Source organism: Gopherus flavomarginatus, chromosome 24, assembly GCF_025201925.1.
Source record: "Gopherus flavomarginatus isolate rGopFla2 chromosome 24, rGopFla2.mat.asm, whole genome shotgun sequence".
NCBI lineage: Eukaryota > Metazoa > Chordata > Testudines > Testudinidae > Gopherus > Gopherus flavomarginatus.
The window spans coordinates 11,903,298-11,926,151 of NC_066640.1; the positions used below are offsets into that span (position 1 = coordinate 11,903,298).

General features: G+C 47.0%; 1 protein-coding gene across 1 annotated transcript in view; it reads left to right on the forward strand.

Annotated features, from left to right (window-relative positions):
- STK11 (serine/threonine kinase 11) overlaps nucleotides 1-22,854 on the forward strand; it is a 73,219-nt gene that overhangs the window by 28,067 nt on the left and 22,298 nt on the right. Inside the window, exons 3-7 of the mRNA XM_050933983.1 lie at nucleotides 2,174-2,263; nucleotides 4,231-4,363; nucleotides 5,160-5,296; nucleotides 5,798-5,925; nucleotides 18,002-18,059. Of these exons, the coding sequence (XP_050789940.1) occupies nucleotides 2,174-2,263; nucleotides 4,231-4,363; nucleotides 5,160-5,296; nucleotides 5,798-5,925; nucleotides 18,002-18,059 (546 nt within the window). The remainder of the gene's footprint in view (nucleotides 1-2,173; nucleotides 2,264-4,230; nucleotides 4,364-5,159; nucleotides 5,297-5,797; nucleotides 5,926-18,001; nucleotides 18,060-22,854) is intronic.

Sequence of the window (22,854 nt, forward strand, 5' to 3'; positions counted from 1 at the left end):
ACATCTGCCAGGAGTGATAAAAATGGTGAAATTAGTGCTCTGCACTCGTAGAGCCCCAGTTCCCAGAGTTACGTTGCTTCCTTGTCTGCATCTCAAAGATGCTAGGCTCTTGCATAGCCACTCGATGTCTCGGGTTACCTGTGGGTTTAATGCAAGCACCTATAGGGTTTTCTGTTTGCCTCTGAGAGTCTGGTGAGAGGAGAAAAGAAAAGGTGACTGTTGCTTCAGTTGTTTATCCTCTAGGTAACTCACAAATGCAAAGCTAGTGCTGGAGAGAGGAACAAATGTCAAAGTGTCTGTGTGGCAAAAGCCACTTATAATGCCTGATGTTTTAATATCTAGAGGCTCCCAAAGCAGCTTTCTCCCATCCCGGAAACGCTACTACCTCTGCGGTAATAAGCTGCCGCTTTTAAACAGCTCACGGCACCACCTTGTGAATTTGGGACAGGAAATGAAGCATACTACATTCATTGCATAGCTGATTTTTATACATTGCTATTTCAAGAGGGAATATTGTCCAGGGCATTGGGAATAACCACTCCTAGACCTGTGAAAGGTGTCCTGGGATTTCTAACTTCTTCAGCATAGTGAACTCCACAGTGTTTCCTTTGGGACTTTAGCCTACTGGCAGATTTTTAGACCAGTCATTCACTGCTTTAGGGATACACACCTTCAGGTGAAGACCTGCCAGTTTTGTTCTGCCTCTGCAGCTGCAGACAGGGTGGACAGACCTCTTCACTGCAGAGCACCCTGGTCTTTGGTTCAAAAACTTTTCTAAACCACCCCCTACAATGTGAAATTTCTAGTGTATTTTGGGCTTTAATTAGCCTGGATCTGAGACACTTATTGGCTGGCTTTTGGGGCTGAGCCACTTGATTCTTGGCTTTTTTTTCCCTCATGAGCACTGCAGCGGCATGTATCCTGCTTGACCCTAGTGTGGCTAGTAGGCTGGTAGAGAGAACATGCAGGTCCTGCAGCTCATGCTCAAGACTGAGATCCGCCCAGCACAAGAATAGACAGCCAAGGTCCACCTTTCCTGGGCCGGGGAAAATTGAGCTAGCTGGATAGTGCCCTTCTCCTCGTATGGTGGGGAGCATGTGAAGCAGTTGTGTATGGGTAGTTCCTCTCTAAGGCCATCTCCAGCCTTATTTCATTTAGCACCCAACAGCCCCAAACTTTTATGCCCTGTTGAAAGGGGCCTGGACCATTGCTTCTCTCTGAGGACTTCCTACTAGCCGTTCCTGTCCATCAGGCATTGGGTATTTTGTGGGGTACTAGATGGTGGAGACTGGTTCTCCCATGGCAGCTGCGCTCCCCTCTCCCTCATTGATTCCCTGGGATTTGCCATTCTGGGCAGAAATTGCTGAAGAGGAACCATGACACGTATTAGCCTTATCTCCTCCAGCCCTGGCCTGTGAGTGCCCGGACCTGGAGATCAAAGGAGCAGTGGGGTAAATGAAAGGAAAGATCATCCCATGGAAACCCAGACCTTGACTCTGGAAAAAGTTGCTCAGCCCTGTTTCTGATATCCCTGTCTCTGGGTTTGGACAAAAGCCATAAGGTGAAAGCAAAGATGCTTGGTTTCTTCCTAAAACAATGCCGTCATCCTCCCCGCCCCTCCACCCCAAATTCTGTGTCTCTTAATCTGAGCCCAGCTGTCTTTCAGCATGGCCAAAGGTGCTCTAGGAATCATGGGGCCCCATCAAAAGTGCTGGTCTCAAAAGAGAGGCAAAAATCAGACATAGCCACCAGTATTAGGGTTAGATGATAATACCTCTTCTTCCCTAGGATCAGAACTGGAGGGAAAGGATGAGGGAAATGCAGGAGAGGCCATTCCTTTGGGAATGCCTCAAGACCTAACTAAGGAATGTTACTGCTGCATGGAGCCACCTCCACTGTGAGCCTTCCCTTTAAACAGGCAAGCAGCAAAAGGAGGAAATACTTTCCTCAGCTTCAAAATTGGACCCTGGCGACCTTTTAAATACTGTCCTAATAAAGGCAGAATGGGATGACCCAACAAAACATGGGCTTTGTGGCTGAACTGTGCATGTACCATGCAAGGATAGCACCTGTACTGCTGCTCTCCAGTAGCACAGAATCGGAACTGTGGTCGTAACACAGTGCTTGCCTGGGTGAACATTTAACGTCGGTGCTTCCTTAACTCTGCCTTCACGTATATGGTTATGGAATATTGTGTGTGTGGGATGCAGGAGATGCTTGACAGTGTCCCAGAAAAAAGGTTTCCAGTCTTTCAGGCTCACGGGTAAGTGCAGCTTCAGTTCTTAACCCACGTTGTGTCCATCAATCTCTCCCACCCTTGCTACAGCTCTTGAATTCAAGTGGATGTTCTGCTGCTCTGTCACTTAGGCTGCTGGTTGCACTTTAAAGCAAACTTGTTATGAGCAAAGAGTACATCAGGTACCATCCATGGAGAAGATTAAAAGCTGATGGTGGCTGGGACGGGGGAGGTTCTGGGAAGCAAATTTTTTTTTTGTATTGTGGATTGGGTTTTTTTGAGGGGGGGGTGCCTTAGCCTGAAAATGCCTCCTTAATCCCTTTCTGAAGCTCTGCCTAGCGTGCACCTTAGCAGCTACAAAGAGACGGTTGAGGCCATGCTGGGTGCTGTCGAGCTGCACCTAGTGGAAGTCCCTGTTGCATCTTGGTGGCCTGACAGAGGTCGATTCCTTCAGAACACTTTCTGATGTGATCAAGTTTTCCTCTGAAAATGAGATTCCAGTTTGGAGAAGGGAAATAAAAGTCCCATCGCTAATCAATTAAACATGAACTTGCTGATAAGTTAGACCCAGATTTTGCAGCAGGTAAAATGTATCCTACTGCTGTTTCATGGTGGCTTTGTTTTATTGGGGGGGCGTGTTACGGGAGTATGATAGAAAATGGAGAGCAGCAACAGTGTGACTTCTAATATCCTGCCCTGCCCAACCTGAATGGGGCATTTGGAACCTAAGCGAAATCCTTTCTTCTCAGGCTGCTCTGGCAAGTATGGAAAACAAAAAGGAAAGACTTTGGAGCCATTCAGCCAAGGATGAGGAAAATTGGGGCATTTTACTAATGAGACTGATGTCTTCTGAATTGAGAAGGGAGATATAAGGTTAAATACCAGAGAAGAAATTACTGATCTTTGCTGATGCTTAATCTGGCCAGTACCCAGTCTGATCTGCTGTTTTGTGTATTTTGATGAAGGCACACTAAGACTCCATGCTCCCTTGAAGCTCACAGCTGAGGAAACCTTAATACTTAATGGGTATTTAGTGCTTGTCTGCACCTTGCCAGGTGCTGCTGCACCGTCAGCTATGGGGCGAAGTAGGGGTTGAAATGAGGCACAGTTCAGTTGCCCTGAACTCTCCTAAAGGCTCTCCTAACAGTCAGTCCTATACTTCCCTTTCTTTCTCGTTCTGCTTCTGCCAAACCTTGTAGCTTCCAGCGAGTAATTCCGCCCAGTACCTTGACTTTAAACAAAATAGCGACGTGTTGAGAGAAGCCACCTCAGGTTTGTGCTTAGATGCAGAAGTGGACTGCCTCGGTGCAGCACTTACCGGTCAGAGTTCCTGTGGAGGTTGGATGTGCATTTTCCCCCGTGCACCCCAGCAGCAAAGGTGAATAGGCTCTGTCACTTTATATACTTTAAAAAGAGTTGACATCTGTGGATGTCAGATCAAAGGACACCTGCTTGTGTGCCCTGCTTTGGATAACCCACTGCATGAAAGGGCAAGGAACGCAATTCTGTGTCTCACTTTGAGACCCCATGAGGTGCAACCTGTAATGTCTACAGGGCGCTGTTTGCTAAGAATGTTTGTAAGGAAGGTAGGAGTCCAGCACGGCTCGCACCACGTGGAACTGTGTGTGTTTAAACACTGCTGAGCTGCCTCAAAGCAAAAACAATTCTTGGCAACTGTACTGTGATGCCAGTCCGGTGAACTTGCAACAATCTAGAGAATGGGAAGAGAGCTTTGATCTAGAGCAATTCAGTGTCCCGAGTGGAGGGGAGGGGTGCCCTGATGCCTAACTGCAGCAGGTAGTCACTTCTGTGCTAAACAGACAATGGACCTAAATCTCTAGTTTCCCAGCAGCAAAGGCTAATGTAGGCCCAACCTATGTGGTCCTGGAGCACTGCTCTTCTTCCTCACTATGCATATTGGCAATAGTGCGTATGGAGCTTTAGTCACTTGAATCATTTACGGTATCTTTTTCCCCCCCTCTGACTTTTTCTAGGTACTTTTGCCAGCTCATAGATGGCTTAGAGTACTTGCACAGCCAAGGGATTGTCCACAAGGATATAAAACCGGGGAACCTCCTGCTAACAACCAATGGGACACTAAAAATATCTGATTTAGGAGTGGCAGAGGTATGTGAGAGTGGCTTGTGAACCCCATTCCCGTCTCCCTCTATAGCATACCGGCTGTAGACATACACTCTGGAGACTTGGAGGGACATGAGCGTGTGTGTGTGTCCAAAAAAGGTACGTCAAAAGAACTTTATGATTGCAAAAATCAAGCACTCAGAAGTTAAGAAATTCCAGAATTGAGGTTGCCTGTGCCACTTTAGTTCAACCCCTTGTGCTATGCATTATTGGTTCACCTATAGTTACAATAGACTTTCATTACATGATTGCATACTACTTTTTCCACATTAGACCAGGTGAAAACTGGGATTTTCAGAGTCTGATAATTGGCCTGAGTTTAGATGACTTTTCACAGGGACAGCAAAAGGCACATCCAAGAATACAGGTACTAGAGTTTCTCAACAAAAGAGTTGTAAGAACATTTTTAACATGGGCAAAACAATCTCATTCTCTGAAATGGTTGAACTGTTTTACCTGAAACTTAAAAAATCAGACTAGGAAAAACATACAGTATAGAAAACTTTTTGTTCCAAGCAATTCGTCGGGCAAGGTTATAAGCAACTGAAAATGAGCTCTTTAGACTAGGAAGTGTTAGCCTATCTTAACTATAGGTGACCCTACCAGCTCTGCTTGTACAATACAATACTATTTGTGGTATATTGTAGTTAGACCCACGAGATGGACAAAGACTCGCCTGGAGTCTCACAAGGGTAAAGGTTTTATCGTGGATATAATCCTTGATCTCTGAAGAGTTTGATAGTAGCATGAGAGTCACTAAAATGTTGGCCTCTTGCCACAGGCATTGCATCCGTTTGCAGAGGACGATACGTGCAGAACGAGCCAAGGGTCACCAGCATTCCAGCCGCCAGAAATTGCCAATGGCCTTGATACCTTTTCAGGCTTTAAAGTGGACATCTGGTCAGCAGGGGTTACGTTGTAAGTACCTGCACAGGAACCCTGGGGGACTTGCTTCGGGCACAATATTGTTCTGGGACTTGCAGCTGGGGGTGCTGTGTGAGTGGTTGGGGCTACCACCCCTTTTGAATGGTGGGTAGATCCAGGAGCAAATGCCCAGAGTGCTGGAGAAATTGAGCCAGTCTCTCTGGTTGTAGTTCCATGCCAGCCATTTCTCAATCTCTGTCTGTCCGGATGTGTTTGGGGTTCCTGTTGTTGTAGTATCTGAGCACCTCACAAGTATTTGCTTTAAAAAGTCTTTTTTCCTTCCCAGCTTGTAGGAAAAACAGGTTGGTAAGTTTCTGGTTCACGTGTATATGTGTGAAGCTACGGAAAGAAAGCTGTGTCAAGAGAGAAGTTGGGAATACATTCGGGTCAGCATCTGTCATCCAGCTTCTCTTGTTTTCCTGACTTATCTGCTTGTTGAAGACTAGAACTTGTTCTGTATAGTTGTCCTCATGCTGTTCTTTCTGCATTTTACAGATACAACATTACAACGGGTCTTTATCCCTTTGAGGGGGATAATATCTATAAGCTATTTGAAAACATCGGGAAAGGGGACTACACGATTCCAGAGGATTGTGGTCCTCCGCTCTCAGACCTACTTAGAGGTGAGCATCTCTTTCAAATGACCTGAAGGAAAAGAGGTAAAACTGCAGATGCCAGAAATACCCAGCAGATGTAGTACTGATGGAGAAGTGCCCCACTCAAAGCATTCTATGAATGTAGAGAAGTCTGTTTATCACCCTTTGCCCCTTTCAGAGTTTAAGAGAAGGTTTTGAATATTCTGTGGTACTATAGACTAATCCTGTGAAATGGGCTGCAAGCATCTCCTTTATAGCAACAAGTCATATACTATGACTCCAATTTAGAGAGATTTTAAAACCTTGAGGGCTGACCCACCAAAGGGTGGATTTAAAGCAGCATCAGCACTTTAATGCTAGTCTCTTCTGAAGCAAGCTTATTCAGTTAAGATCCTTGCCCAAGCCTTATGAAGCAGGACATAAGCATAATGATGCCTGTTGAGGACACAGCTTCTGTTCTCGCTTTCTTTTCAGCGTCTGCTCTGAACTTCCTTCCTAGGAGCCTGAGACAGGGTGTTAATGATACTGTCTTTTGTGGCTTTTCACTTGGTATTAAGTGTACTAATTCTAAGGAGCTGCGTCCTGCTGTGCTCCTCTAGGGTTTGCTTGGCGCTCAACATACAGGCCTGAAGAGTGAGTCTGCTCTTCCTTCTACTGCTCAGCTTTTTGGAAGAACTTTGTGAGCAGTATAGTCATCAGCGCAGCTTCCTGTGACAGAGACCGGGGAGGGGTAGCACTGTTCAATGTGTAGGAGACCAGGGTTCCATTCCCAGCTCTGACACTGACCTGCTGGTTGACCTTGAGGAAGATACTTGCCTTCTGTGAGCTTCTGTTTCCCCTCCCACCCTTTGTCATCTGTTTAGACAGTAAGCTTTGTGGTCACAGATGGTCTCTTATTGCGTGTCCAGCATCTTGCACAATGGAGCCCTCACCTCATTTGAGGGTTCTGGCACTACTGTAGAACAAATAAAGTAATGGTGGGAATCAACTTTAAACAGTAGTTGTGTGTGCAGGCTTCAAATCCACTGACGTGTGGGATATTCCTGCTTTTAGAGCACTGCTTCTATGTAAAATAAATTCTGAGATTAATACTTGGACCTTCTGTTGTGGGGACTATCTCTGCTTTGTGCAAAGCTTTTTCATCTTCTCGCTTCTGCCACTGACTAGCTGTGTGAATGTGAGCAAGTCCCTTTGCCTCCCTGGGCCTGTTTCCTGAAGGGGAAACAGGAGTAATGGTGGGGAAGCTGAGGCAAAGCAGTATGCCCATATTCTCACTGCAAATCAGTGGAAGAACTAGGAGCAGGACTTGGGAGACCTAGTCTCTCACTGCACCAACCATTTGATGCAAGAGTGGTGTTCATTGAGTAGTGACCCTGTTCAGGAGTGCATGTGCCTCTTGAGCCCTTGATCAGAAATTTTCGGTTCGCAGTGTCTGTTTGGCCCGCACATGCGCTCTGTGCAAACCAGTGCCACACACCAAAGCTATGCCTTCTTGAATTACCATGTGTTCTTCAAATCCAGCAGCTATTAATTAGCTCTATTAGGATTAATCTGGTTGTGATACTAGCATTTCATCCACCACTAGAAGAGTTTTCAATATTTGCTCGCTCCGACCTCTAGACTTATTAAGGGTTTAGGGAACCACCACTCCTGGGATCTCCATTTGAACGTATAGCCACTTGCTCCTTGCTTCATTTATCTGTGAAGACGGCCCTTCAAATGCCTATCACATTGGCTTGCAGGGTTGGGGAGATTGGAGCCTGGATAGCACCCCAATTTGCTGTATTTTTCAAGGACAGGGTCTCCTTTCGGACTCAGCTAGAATTCTTAGCTCAAGTGCTGTCAGATTTTCATCTTAACAAGTCCATTCATCTACCAATATTTATCTCCAAACCGCGTCAATCTCAGCAAGAAACCTCCTTTTGTACACTAGATGTATCACAGTCATTGGCCTTTTGTGTAGATAGGACCGTGGTCCATGATCTCTACTCAGAGACTTCCGAGTTGGAGCTCTTAGTGTATCGTCGCTTGCTATGATGCAGCTGGTGTCCCGCTCCCCCAAAAGGATAATAGCTCTCTACCAGATCACAGGCAGCTGCCACAGCTCTAGTCAAGAACATTCCAGTGTCTGAGATATGCAAAGATACTATGTGGGCCTCCGCATATACTTTTTCTAAACACTACGCCTCAGTCCATGGCATCAGATCTGATGCAGCACTTGGTGCTGCTGTACTGTCTTCAGTCTTAGACTCCATTCCAAAGCTACCTCCTCCCAGTGGGGGATATTGCTTGGGAATCACCTGAAGTGGAGGACCCACAGGGACTCGTAGAAGACGTCAGTAAACGTGGCTCTTTGAGATGTGTCCCCCATGGGTATTCTACTACCTACCCTCCATCCCCCCCTTTGGACTGTTATTTGTTGGACGTTTGGATAGAGAAGAAACTGAGGGCAGTGTGCCCATGCAATTCAGTAGCCCCTTGGCATGTTCCACAAGGTTGTATAGAGCACAGACCCAACAGACACTGCTAAGAGAAAATCTCTGAAATGGGGCAGCCATGGGGGTACATATTTTGAAGAACCACAGGTACTGCACAAGGTGAGTGTAACCTCTTCATTTGAGGGTTGGGATGATCATTGATATTTTTGCTCCTGCATAAAATGGGATACCAACATGGAGAGCAGTTACATATTAATATAGCAGCTGAATCAGTGGTGTCTGCTTAGGAGCAGCATGGCCTGTGCCTAGTGCTGGTCTGGCACTGGGTCTCTGGGTGCTACCACGATACAATGAGCAACGTCTCAGGACACCACTCACTCCATAGGATGGGCTTATTGTCATCATTTCTGTCTTACTATACAAAAGACACTGATAGTAGTCGGTGATGGGAAAGACGCAGAATAACAGTGATCGAACCCCAGACACAACTCTGGTCACACTTGGATGCCTGTGCTCTCTGGCGCAAACCCCAGAAGTAGCCTAGAAGGAAAGCATGAGTGGGTTAGTGGTTGAGCACTGCAAGCCTGCCCACGCTACAAATACCGCAGAGCCGGAGGACTGGATTACAACACTGTTCCCCTCTGACCTGGTTCCAATACTGTTGCATTTTGTAGTTAGATGGACTCTTAACTGCCTTCTGAACCACTTCATAATTGTGGTCATCAGTGCTACAAATTGTAACCATGTCATGGGGACCCCCACTGTGTTGTAACCAGGTTCCCAGACTTGGTTGTGTCTGTGGTGTGGATAGGTCGTCTGCTACAAGAGACATCTACAAAACAAACTTGAATCTCTTACATGATGGAGCATTCACCTTTCACTGGGCCTGAAAGTTCGAGTTCCAAACTCCCAAATAATGTTGAAATTTTCAGTGACCTAAGCATGCTGTTCTCAGCTGCATTTCAGTAGTGATGCTGTAGGTGGTGCTATCTGTATAGGTTGTAGCTTTTAATGCATTTTGAGGAGATGATTTTCCCCATTGTTTCGAACAGCCCCTATTTATCTTCCTTTCTAGGATGTTGCTGACCCCCACCATCCAAGTAATCTGGAGACGATTTTAACTTCTCTGCTCCATACTGATTGTGAAATAAGTTTTATTTCCCTGTATTTTGCAAAGCATTAATCAGCTGTAATAGCTTTAGAAACAGTTACGTAAGGCATTCCTAGATTGCTGTCAGCGCAGCTGGCATCTTGGCTATGCTGCTGAGACTAATGGGGCAACTGTCTAAGGCTTGGAGCTAGTGACTGATACATGTCTCGTGTCATGTTCACATGTGCTAGTGAGTGATGTCCAGAGCTATACGTGGCATTTTGGTCGGCAAATGCTAACTCAGAAAAGAAGCCCCTCTGATAGGAGCATGAAAATTGACCAACTGGAGCAAACCCACTGACCCATCTAGACTTGTGTCCAGTCTGATACCAGCTGGATCTCAAATGCCTACCTCAGAAGCATCCAGCAGTTAATAAGCCTCTCAAGTGCCCTTGGTATTGAACTCCAGTGTGGTGGGTGTGGCATTTTCTTCCTGAGTCCAGGTGCAAATCACTTGTGCTCTGAAGCATGTGGCTTGAATAACTGCTAAACCTTTGTCTTAGCTTAGTTGTCTTTTTCTTTTAATCTGTTCTGTCATTGCTCTTGGAGATCTCCTGCCTTTCTTTATGGTACTTTTAAACAGCAGAGGCATCTTGATCCCTGAGGTCCCATGACCTCAAAAGATTTGTTTTAGGTTGGCAGCCTATTTTCTTTGCTCCTTTTGTCCTAGCTGATGCCTCTCCTGCTGCCTTCTGTTTTCAGTTACTGGCATCTGTAAGCTACCTAATGGGCAGCTGCTCAAGCAAATAAGCTTTTTGTGCAGGAGACAGTCGTGCCTGTCTGCACCAAGCATTCTTCCTCTGTCCCCTTAATGAAGTCCTGGGGACCTCTTCAATTTTCTTCCACCCTTCCCACTCCACATGCTTACTCCCTGCAGCAATAGGCTCGCTTCAGAGCTGGCTAGAGCCTCTCAACATTGCCTTTGAGTTCGTCTTAGCCCCTTCCCTTTCCATAGGGATCAATGTACCAAATAGATATGAGGTGATTTAACTCTGTGGTGTCCCTTCCCACTTTTGGTGTGGGGGTACCGTGGGCATCACAAACTGCAGTAGTAAGGCATAAAGTGTAACCCAGCTTGCAGGGATCCAAGTGTTCAGCATTGCCACATCCCCTCGTGGGTACCACTGGTGACAAAGGCAGAGTATTTTTGCCATGGGCCTTTATTTTTCTATGCAGTAATTCCCATTTCCTGCTATGCTCCTGCGTCTTCTGCAGCTTGTGAAATTGAGCTTAAGTGTACTCTGTTTGCAGGCTTGCCAGTTCATGTCTGATAGCTTTTGGAATGAACAGCACAGATACCCGTAGCTTGGCTCACTCTCCCTTCCATTGCCTCAAGAGGACTCTTCTAGCACATAGCAGAGCCACGAGCACTCATCCTGCTTTCATCGTAAAGAAGGCTACAGTATGTTGCAAAGTGTTTGTTTCCTCTCTGGCTGGAAGTGCTGCATTGAGTGGGGTGCCGGTTGGTTGGGAAGCAGATACAAGAAGATGCTTTTTAAAGCTTTGTTTTTCTGTTGACTACTTTTTTGCAGCTGCTCAAGCTGTTGTGTGGTTTTTCCCCTCACCCCTTGAGCTTGTGTTTACCAGCCTTTGTTTCCAGAGAGGAGGCAAGATTGCCAAAGGCCAAGAGTTTCGGGGGCTTCTAGCCCCTTCACTGGCCTGTTTCAAACTCCTAGCAAGAGCAGTACTGTAGTATTTTAGTGCAGGTTAGTTGGGATGCTGCTTTTCAAGAGGGGAATGAATCTGTCGTACTTTCACTGATGGAAATCAGAGAGCTAGTAGGCCCCCATTGTCCATGGGGGTAGCTCGTCAAGGTATAAGCCTCCCCAAGTGACCTTAAGCTCTGACATCACCATTGTATAACCAGTGTCCCAATAAGATTCATTTCTGGGCAAGAAAAATGAGGTTTTAAAAATCTTCTTTGTGCCAAATCCTCTTTTGAAATATGCTTCTACGGCCAGGCCGCAAAGAAAGGTCAGCCCAGTGGTTAGAGAACTGGCCTGGCACTTGGAAGATGTGGGTTCAATTCCTAGGTCAGCCATTGACTGCCTGTGTGATCTTGGGCGAGTTTCTTTGTGCCTCAGTTCCCCCCTGTAAAAAGGACATGATCATAACAAGGGTGGTGAGAGGATAAATGCATTAGAGGTTGAGGTGCTTGAATACAACAGAAATGTGGGCTGTAAGCGTCCATAGTTGACATGCTGGTGTCAGATCCCTGTGTTAGTCATTGGAGAGACTCTGCTGGCCTCACCACGTGCAGGAGGGGAGCCCGTGCTTGAGGAGGGGTGATTCTAGAGGTGTTCCCAGGAGGTGGAGGGAGCAGTGCTCTTCTCTTCATGCTCCCTCACAAAAAGGGCCCTTAAGCATTAATGGGTTAATACTTTTGCGTGTACTGCAGAGAGCACCCTTGCAATACTTCCGAGATAGATACTATTGTTCCCATTTTACAGACAGAGGAATTGATGAGGGTGATGACTCATCCAGGGTGTGGCACTCAGTCAGCAGCACTCCTGGCTAGAACATAGGAGTCCTGAATTACAGCTGTTGCCTCCTTTGCCTACTAACATGTACCTGAAGAGGCTCCTGGCTGTCTGAAGTTACTCAGCCACATCCTGCTGGGTCTTTGTGCTTGTCCAGGACCATATAAAGGTGCATTGGTGGTCATCAGTGGCAAGGAGGCAGGATGGATTTAAGGTCTTATGTGCTCTGGTTGTCCCTGGCGTTATTGGAAAGGGGATTCATGCTACCTGTAGTTCTGTATTTTGTGCTGGGCATGGGATCAGAGATGACCTGGGTATGGGCGCGCTTAACTCATCTGAAATGCTGTTGGAGCAGAGGTCTGAGAGCTGGGCATCCATCCGAAGAATCTCACTGCTCCAGTGTTTCATCTCTCCTCCCAAATAAATGGAAATCTTTACCGTAAATGGTAGAGAATATCTGTGTGGTTATTGTGGGCAGACACTTTTAGATGAATTGACTGGTGAATAGTACATGATGTTTTGCCTTTATGGAGTCTCTCTCCGGTGCTGGGCTTTAGCGACACAACTGCTATATATGAGTACAGATTAATCCATGAGTTTTAATTTCCACTGATCAGATTTTCTTCTTCTAACGTTGCCCAAAATACAGTCCTTGCCCTTTAACTAAAGACTTTTTGGCTCAAGTTACCTTCATTGCCCCTTTAATTTCTGTACCCTGTCTGAGAACAATGTATTGTGCCACAGTTGCTTGCAATGAGTGCTATTATTCCCCTTTTTTATAACTTGTTTTAGACACTTACTTCCTCTTTTGCCTGCCCACATCCTCTCCTGTACCTGTTCCATCTAGTAAAGGCTGTAAATCTCTTGGCAAGCACTGGCATTTTCTAAGCAGTCTTTGAGTTGATGCTTGTGCATTATTCAGATCTGAGCAGGCTGGAATTGAAGATGCTTGCTTCCGAAAGCCACAGCACCCCAGCAAAACCATCTCAGACACGTAGATGCTCTGAAAAAGCACCGCAGCTTTGAGACAAGCCCACTGTCTCTGGGATCTTTGATGTGCTGTCCTGTGCAGTTTTGCATGGTTTGGCTTGCAGAAAATTCTGCTGAAATTGATGACAGACCGGTCTCCAGAAACGCCTTCCTGAAATGGAGGTGGTCCCTTTTGTTTTGTGTGTTTTTGTTTTTTTTCCCCCTAAGTCTCCACTATAGAGAGAGCCTTAGCTGACCGTATCCCCTTCTGGCTTTGGGTGACCAGACAGCAAATGTGAAAAATTGGGATGGGTGTGGGGAGCAAGTGGAGCCTATATTAAAAAAAAGACCCCAAAGTTGGGACTGTCCCTATAAAACCAGGACATCTGGTCACCCTATCCTGATTTCATTAAAAAAATAAGACAGCCAGTATCAGATTTCAGTGTCTCTGGTCCTCGCGTACAATCTGCCTTTTCCCCAATCATTTTATTTTTTTTTAAATAAAACAGCATGGGCAGTTCAGCCGTGACATGATCATCTAATAATCTTACTGATAGGATATTTAATTAGGTGTGTGGGGGGGTTTAATGGCTTTTCCAATTACTACTTTTGTAAGATGAACAGGAAGGGAGAAAGCTTCTGGGCTGTAACATATGCATGTCTGATTAATACCCACCCAAAGAAGCTCAGGTTTGGCAAGAGTCCCCTAATCAAGTCTGTATCCAATATTGAGCTGATAACAGGTTTGACGGTAGCTAAGAACTTGGAGTTGTCTCCGCATCATGGGGGAGCTGTTCTCTAGGGCCTCATTGTTGCCTGGAACGGCAGTGATAAGATGAAACAAGTGACCTGGTGACTTCCTGAGACACTGCTTCTGAAGGCACAGGAAGCCTGTGAATCTCTGGCACTGCCCCACAACAGCTTTAAAATAATCATGGAAAGTGACACAACTTAAAGATGTCGGCCCCAAGATACGGATTTATGGCTTATTACAACAATCTATAACCCATCAACACCACCCCCAGCTGCTTTTCCCCCATGACTGGAGGGGGGTTAATGGGCCACTTCACCTTGGATAATCCTTGAAATATGTTAACTACTTGTGCTAAACAATCGGTTCCACCTTGGGTTTAGGTGTGACACTCTGAGGGCTAGTCTACACTGGAATCGCAATAGCGGTGCAGCTGTATCGAGGTAGCTGCACCGATATATCACTTGCTAGTGCAGACACTCTGTGCCAACAGGACAGAGCTCTCCCGTCAGAATAATTACTCCACCTCCCCGCTGACATAGCACTGTCCGTATCGGCACTTAAGTCGGTGTAACTTGTGTTGCTCAGGAGGTGGCTTTTTCAAGCCCTTGAGCAACTTAAGTTATACTGAAGTAAGTGCTAGTGTGTACAAGCCCTTAGTACGTTTCCCAGACCTGAGGAAGAGCTAACGTAACTCAGTGAGGCTAAAAAGCCCATTGGGCTGGTTCTGAATGGATTTTTCATCTTTGCCAGTAAAACCTACTTCTTTGCACGTACCACCGAAAGAAGGAATTGGTTAAATTTCCAGGAACTCTTCTGGAGAGGGGCTGAAATAATAGGCTAATGGAGCTTTGAAGGTATCGCCAAATTGAACAAGGTGAGCCCTTCTCCTCAAAACGCGCTTGGGATCGGGGCGTAGCGTGACTTCAGCCTGTTGTTTCTGGCAGAAAATACCAGCTCTTAGGCTGGGGGTTCTCAGGATAGATTATTTGGTGGCCTCAGAGTGTGGCCACCAATTCTTGCTGATGGCCGCTCTCTCATTTTTTTCCAAAGTACTTAATTACCTTTTGGAAAAACTAATAAATATGCACAAATATACATCCAAATCATTGTAATTTATTTATTGCTAGCTAGTAAGTCTGCTATGAAAAGTGATACTAACAAACATAAGTATCACTTTTCACAGCAGGCTTACTCAGCCCTAGCAAGTCTGGGGATCAGTTAAGCCCTGGATGAGGGGGTCAGAGGAGGCAGCAGGGGATTTGTATGGGGAGGAGGTGGGGGGCCAGAATCTGAAGCCCCATGGCTTGGGGACAGAACCCAAATCCGTGTGGCCAGAGCCTGGGGCTGAAGCCCAAAGCCCCCCAACCAGAGCCTGCCTTCAATGCCACCCCTGGGCTGACTCCCAAAGCCTGAGCCCCACCACCCCTAGAAAGGTGGGGAACTCATGAGCTGCCTGCTCCTCCAGCATTGTGCCCCAGGTGTCTCCAGAGCGGGGCAGGGCCCAGCTGGAAGCCCCAGCAGCCAACACCAAGGCTGTGCATCTAGGAGCCCCAGGGAGCGGGTCAGGCCACTGTTTCCCCTCTCCTGTCCCCTTCCCCTCCAACACACACACACATATCTCAGACCGGGAGGCTGCCGCTGCAAGAAAACCCCTGTTGGCCACATGTGACAACAGTGGCTGCATTTGAGAAACACTGTCTTAGGCTGACACCTGCCCAGTAGAAACTGATCTGAGGTGTCTGTTCCAAAGGTGCATTCCCACATGCCGGGGAGCGATTAGCATAGCTCCCCCTCAGCCTTGCTCTACTGACTGGGGGGAACCCTACTACTGATCACAGGGTTATTGTCTTAGCAGAGCAAATGAAAAGTACTCATCCTGCTCCATCTAGAGCCTTGAACCCTGATGGGATTAGCTGAGATTCATGGTTTTATATATATTTTGGAGTGGGAGGAGGGGAGGTGGGGGGTTGGCATATAGGAGCACTTTTAATTATGGGGATCTGCCCCCATCTTTTTGGAATAAACTTTATGGCAGTGTGGCTCTGGCACGATGGTCACCCGATGCTACCTTGCAATTTCTGAGGAGAAAGTAAATCTAGGATCTCCCCCACCCACCCGCTAGCCTGTCCTCTCTGCATAAAGTGCCCTTCTTGCTCAGAGAACCCGTCAGGCCTAGCAAAAACTGTAATGGAATTGGCCACCGTGTATACCTTGTTTAAAATCACATTAATTGGCTGTGAAGCAGTGGATTAAGTTTTCATTGCATATTTTGCTAACCTTTCTCAGTGTTTCTAGAGTTAGGTGTTTTGGGAGGGGCGGGGGCCTCCTGCAGCATTGATTACTTTCAGACTCTGAATAGAGATACACACATTTGAAATTGCCTCTAAAGAAGAAAGAGTCATCTCATGGCTGGACATTCTGTGGTTTCAAGTGCCTCGTCTAGGTGACCTTTGGTCTGGTTGCTGGAAAAATCTCTCTTCTTGGGTTAAGCCTTGCAAAAAAAAATTCCTACACGCAGGACCTGTCTTATTTCTCTTTAAAAGTGTGTGTGTGTGTGTGTGTGTGTGTGTGTGTGTGTGTGTGTGTGTGTATGTATAGGGGAATCAACTAACATGCAAGTGACGGCTGAAGGCAGTTGTGTCCCTTACTTGACACAACAGAATATCCTTTGTCTATTGTTGCCGACAACCTAACCATTCTCCGTGTTATCTAACCTGGCAGTAAAATCTGTCATTCGGGGCCCTCTCATTCTATGCCAGGTGTACGTGCTGTTGCTGAGTCCTGTGTCTTGTCCTCCATACCTCATCACAAAAATCCATCCCTTTGTCCACCTGTACCACAGAAACCCATTTTCTAATCTAGGCCCTGGCAACCTCTTACCTGGACTACAACAGCCTCTTCTCTGGCTTGCCCAACTCCCCTACAGTCAGCCCAACAGTCTACTGCCAAAAGTGCTTTCTCTGCTGTTGTTTTGACTATGCCCCTCCACGCTGACTCTCCCTTGCCTTCTGCATCAAGTTCATACTCTTTGTCCTGACCTTGGAGAGAAGACCAGAGCAGAACTTTCAGTCTCCTCTTACCCTTTGTGCTCTGCTTGTCTAACTCCCATCACTTCTTCCACTCATATTTCAAAGTCGCCTCCCACCCTTTCCTTTATGCTTGAAGTCACTGGTCACTGCAGGCCTTTCCTCCTTTCGAAATCCCTCCTCCCTGCCCTACTGCTGCAAGGTTTTTTGGTGTTAACCCTCTGCTCTTTGAACTGTTACGATTCATTTGAAAGCAGAACTGTTTGGAATTCCTCACTCCAAAAAAGCACAGCGCGGGAGCAGCTGCATCCCCACCATATGGTGCCTGGAACCCTATTTATAGTTCCTTTGGCTTCTGTCCCTAGACTATCATGTCCTTGTATTGTAATCTATGTACAGCGCCAAGCATGTTGTTGGTGTTCACCAGATTAGTGACTTAGTGGTGGTTTCCATGGGGAATGCCTGTATCTTGCATGCAGCTAATGGAGATGCAGGGCACTGGACTGGTTAATGCCTCATTGGCCAGTTTCCAGGGAGTGGTGTGAGAACTTTTTATTTCTCTTCCCCTTGAACTGTGACTCTTTTTAAAAAAAAAAAAAAAAAAAAAATTAAAGTAAGGGCAGAGGTTGCAATAAATGAGTCTCTGGGGATGGGAGGCAACCTGTGTCTGAGGGGAATCCATCCCCCTCTCCTGGATGGTCTGGGTGCGAGAGAATGTATTGGCCAGCTCCTTTTCCCATGCCCACATCTCCTGTGAGTGATAGCAGACTGCAGGCGGTCTGGCGAGCAGGGAAGAGCATTGTTCAAGAGCCCTTAATTAGAGGGGCTTCAGGGAGATCTGTGCCTAGAATGCAGTGTAGTTGTGTATACACCACTCCAAAGCCTTTGGCTCCTCTTGGGTAAAGTTTGACCCATGGTGGTGATCTGTGAAATCAGAGACCCTAACCCTTCACTGGCTGGGGATGGGGGAGAGAACTGACCTCAGTCTTCACACTGCAAAGGAGGGAAGGGTTAGCCCCACTTTGAAGGTGAGGTACAGCCTTGCTCAGATCCGCACAGCAGTGGAGTTGGGGTTAAACGCTGACTTTCCTGACCCTCTCTCCATCCCATGCTGCTATCTCTCATTTAAAGAGGAAGGCCTCTCTCAACTCCCATGGCCAGGGGACTGGAAACCATGGGTGCTGGTAGGAGAGGAAAGGGAGGGGTGGGGCTTTGTGCTTCCTTCTTCTAAATTGGCTGAGAGTGCCTGTGACTCACACCTGGATTTTTTTTTTCCTCCTTTTCAGGGATGCTTGAATATGACCCAGCCAAGAGATTTTCAATACAGCAGATAAGGCAGCACAAGTGAGTGTTCACCTTCTTCCTATTAGTCATTCTCTTTCTGCTGCTTATGCTAATGTACCTGTGCTATCGCTGTGAACTTGTTTTTTCTTTTGACAGCGCACGTGGAAGTCACTAGATACTCTTCCCCCAGCTCTGCTGGAGCTGTGGCAACTTACATTTCAATCTAGTTGGCGTTCTTTTTTTCTTTAAGCATCTTGCTGGAGCATTTCAGTTGTTAACTGGTAAATAATGAAGGTGTTTAAAATGTGTTTCTAGCACGAATAATGAGATTCACGGGCCAGATAGTAGCAGCGTGGGCAGGGGAGGTGGGCTGGGGAGGGATCCTTGAAGCTGAGGATATTGAAATAGGGATTTGGATCAATGTTTTCTGTCTCTTTTTATGTCCAGGAGACAGAACTGCATTTCAGTGTAGTGGCAGAAGTGACCCTGAGTAGTGGTTGCTTCATATAGAATCCAGTGGTTGAGGAAGGATTCCAGGACAGGGAATATTTTGTCTGCCCTTTTTAACTAATTGTTTGAACGTGCTGCCTCTGAGCAGAGATTTCCTGGCTGGATAAAAGTACAAGAACAAAAAGTGTTCTAAGGATGCTTCAGCGAGGAGGCAGTGAGAGCTTGTCTCCTGTCTGACTAGGACAGGGGTCGGCAACCTTTCAGAAGTGGTGTGCCATTTATTCACTCTGATTTAAGGTTTCAAGTGCCAGTAATACATTTTAACATTTTTAGAAGGTCTCTTTCTATAAGTCTATAATATATAACTAAACTATTGTTGTATGTAAAGTAAATAAGGTTTTTAAAATTTTTAAGAAGCTTCATTTAAAATTAAAGTAAAATGCAGAGCCCCCTGGACTGGTGGCCAGGACCCTGGCAGTGTGAGTGCCACTGAAAATCAGCTTGCGTGCCACCTTCAGCACCCGTGCCATAGGTTACCTACCCCTGGACTAAGAAGTGCTCCTGAGGGAACACAGAGCCGCTGGCTAGAATACAGCTGCTCAGCAGAGCTCTTGCATATGAGCTTGCCCAAGAACGCTTTTGGGAACCCTGTGAAGACCAGGATCTGATCCTGCAAGGCACTAGGTGTGGTCTGCTCCCATTGACTGCGTCCAGAAGCATCTGTGTCTCCTTGTCTTTCCTATGGAAAAGCTAAAGCTGTAGTTCGGGTGCTGTCGTATGATCTCCTGGTGAATGTCATGAGGGAGTGTGGAGCAGGCGGCTTGCAGAAACCTTGGCTCAGAACCAGAGAGGAATTTCAACTTGTATTCTGTAGAGCTTCATCAGCCTAATGCCTAGAAAGAGCAAAGGTCTGAAGAGCAGCTACCTAGTCAGTTAAATTAACAGGCAGACTGACCCTTTAATAGCAGGGTAAACCGTCCCCTTTCTGAGACATGTGCATGCTGGTTATCTGACTGGGCCTGAGATAGGAATGTGCACTTGCAGTGGAGGAGACCCAGGTTAGTCCTGGGCCATAGAGGGGACTGTTCTAGAGGGGACTGTTTGAACTCTGCATGAGCAGAAAGCATCTGACTTTATGGCACCATGACTCTTGGGTCGGTGGCTCCTCCAAGTCCACGCTAGTTTATTTTTGCTGCACCCTAATATTGCCGCCAGCCACTCTTCCCTCTTTCCACCATTGACTCCTTCAGTGTCAAATGCTTTTGCTGTTCCCTTCTCAGGACGCCTCCCGTTCTGCTCTCTTCCTAATTCATCACTGCTGGTGCTAGGCTCCTGCAGTCAATGAATGCTGCATCGAAGCATGTCTTGGGCTGTCTGTGAAATGGGCTAATATATGTTGAAAACATTAATGCACTGCTTGCCCTTGTGCCTGCTACTTTGTACTGCAGGATTGTGGGGCCCTTCAGACGTGGGGCTGGGCCGCTGGCTCCCATGTGTCGCTAGCTGCCAGGTATTTGAGCTGCTTATCCGACTCTCTGTACACTTGATTCCCTTGTGGCAAAGAGCTTTTGAGTCTGCCTCGCTAGGCTGCAAGCGAAGAGAATGTTTCTTCAGAGCCCCTGCAGATAGTCAGAGCAAGCAGGAGAGAGGAGAAAGTAGAGTAAGCTCTGGGTGCAAAGGGCAGTGGCAAACCTCACCTGTGCCGCAAACTGACATCCTTGGGCCCAGGGCGGGTCTGTCATCGCCCTCTTGCGAATGCTGGCATGGCAGCGAAGAATGTGCTTGGAAAAGAATTCACACCTCCTGGCTTTGTTTTAACAAATTAAATGGAAGGACTTAATCCCAACTTCTAAATAAGCTGCAGTCAGGTTAAACGCAATTGACCACAGCCAATGGCGAGTCTGTGGGTGTTCATCCATATATCAATTGGCAGACAGCTTTTCTTCAATTGCATTCCTAAAATGATCAGCTTTAATTCCCAGGGCAGGGCTGGCCCTCTGTCTTCTCGGACCTTTAGAATAACACTTTGCCCTCTCCAACACCTTCCGTCACAATCAGTAACAGTTTGATATTTACACTTCCTCTCTCCGCCTGCTTGCCCATGACGTTGATATTTATCCCCTTGTTACACGTGGGAAACTGAGGCACAGAGCAATTGAAGTGACTTCCCGAAAGCCCCACAGCTGATCTGGGAATAGGTCCCCACTCAAGCTTGAGATAGCTGGCATCCCACCTTATCCCTGGTACACTGTTTGTAGAAGTTTGATCCTTTGGTTGAGATGCTAAACTGATGTCATTGGTGATTGCCCATGTGGAAGGTAAAGGTCCTAGACAAGACTGCAGGAATAGCCTCTGGCTTCCAGGCCAGTGTTTTCTCCAGCTTGGAACTGGGCAGGTGTGAGGTAGAGGAAGGCTCCCATCCATGCGTGAGAGGGCAGAAGTGTTCCCTGAGTCATCATTGTCCTCATTCTGTTCTGTGCTCTGTGGTGCAGGAAACTGCATGCTGTTATGGGAAATAGCAATCTGGTTGGAACAGTCTTGGGAGTTGGGAGACCTGGCATCTGTTCCCAGCTCTTCAGCAGATATGCTGTTACTTTGGACAAGCCAGTTCTCCTCTCTGGGACTGTTTCCTCAGCTACAAAATGGCAGTTACTTGCCCCCTGGGTGCAGGCGGAGATGTGAGAACCAACGATGGATCAAATGAAGCGCTGTGGAAGTGTCTAATATTATTCTCTTAACACTGCAGAGCGATGGAGGTAGAAAGGGCCTGGTAACACTTGGTGCAGATTTATTGTCCACCCTCTCAGCTGCTGCCATTCCGCCACACTTTCTTCCCATGGCTATTGCTTCCCCCCATAACATGGCAGCTTCCTCACACCACGTGACCTGGAGTGGGTGAATATGGGCCTATGATGTCTGTGAATGGGAGCGGAGCCTGCCGTAGACTCTCTGGTTTCTGCCAGACGCCTTCCTCGCCTTCCCCTCATTCCCCCAAACTAAATTAATTCTCTTGTATTAGTTTGTATTTGCACAGTGTTTGGGGTTGGTTTCATCTGTAGTTCAGCAGGGACATGCTAACCTTTCCCAGCTCTTTCCGCACTCCAGCAGCTCTCTCAAAACTAGCCGCTCTCTGTTGCAGTCTCATGAACCATCAACTGAACTGGAATGAATTAAAATTCTCCTAGCCCGCCAGCCAGGGCAAATTATTCAGTCTGAGCTGCCGACAGTCAACCCATGAGTAATAATGACAGAGCCTTGGAGCCTGCTGCCTCCAGGGCACTGCTGGTTGGGGAAAACCAGCCTGGTAGCGCGTCTTTATGAATTTTTTTTTTAAACAGGCTTTGTTGTAAGCCTCTCAGACAAGTGCTGGTATAGAAACGTGGCCCAGTGCAGACATATTGCCCACAGCCAGGGAGGCAGAGCCTCTGGTTCCCTGTGGATCACTAACTTTCTGTGCCCTGCACTGTTACTGAAGGGCTTAATGCTCATAAACTGCATTTGGTAACTTTAATTCAATGACCCTGCAGCAGCACTTAAAAAGAAAATCGAAAGTGATGAAGTGGCTGCAGAATCCTACCTCTGCCCCTCGTTTCCAAGGCAACCATCTTGCCTTCTTCCCCAGAAGCGTCACGCTTAATTTGTTCAGCCATAGATATGATTGCAACGGTTCATAGCAAACGAGAGGTAGCACTTGGCTCTTTATTGGTGGAAGTGGAAGCTGGCCTGTTACGCTAGTGCAGGGGCCTGTGACCTCGCAGAGGCTAGAGGGCCACCTCTTCTCTCACTCACCAAAAAGTCCTCGGCAGCAGATGCAAAGGGTGTGTCTGTGGAAAGGCTTTCCTTGCTGCTCAGATGCATGGACTAAAATCCTAAGGAATCTGTTTTCATATTGCTACAGTAATACCTTTCAGAGGCTCTGAGCATACTTGGTAATGCATGTGCCTATATTTGAGGTATCTTAAAGGGCTATCCAGCGCTCGCTGGGCCATGGGCTTGAGGTCTAATAGGCCTTTCCCATCTGTGGTGGTGTGGGAGGATGCAAACTCCAAATTCTCCCCTGGATACAAGGTACTGATGGGAAAGCACCTGCTCACCTTCTCCTGCTCAGCCCTCTGGGTCTCGCTTATTTTTCGATGTGTGACGCAGAGGTGGGAATTTTTAATTCTTCTACCCACGCTCTGCAAATGAGTCTCTTAACGCAAGCGTGTTGAAGGCATTAACGCCTCCATCTGTGCTCTAAGCACCATTCTCTTTCCTGCGTTTCTCTCTTGTGTTGGAGTCTGAAGTACGACCTCTGAGTCCAGGATCAGCTAGGGGAATGGCTCGACTCTTCTTTTCTACTTACTTCCAGTGCTCACTGAACTGAGGCTGGAGAAATCTGGGTTTGCCCCCTATGTCGTCTGGC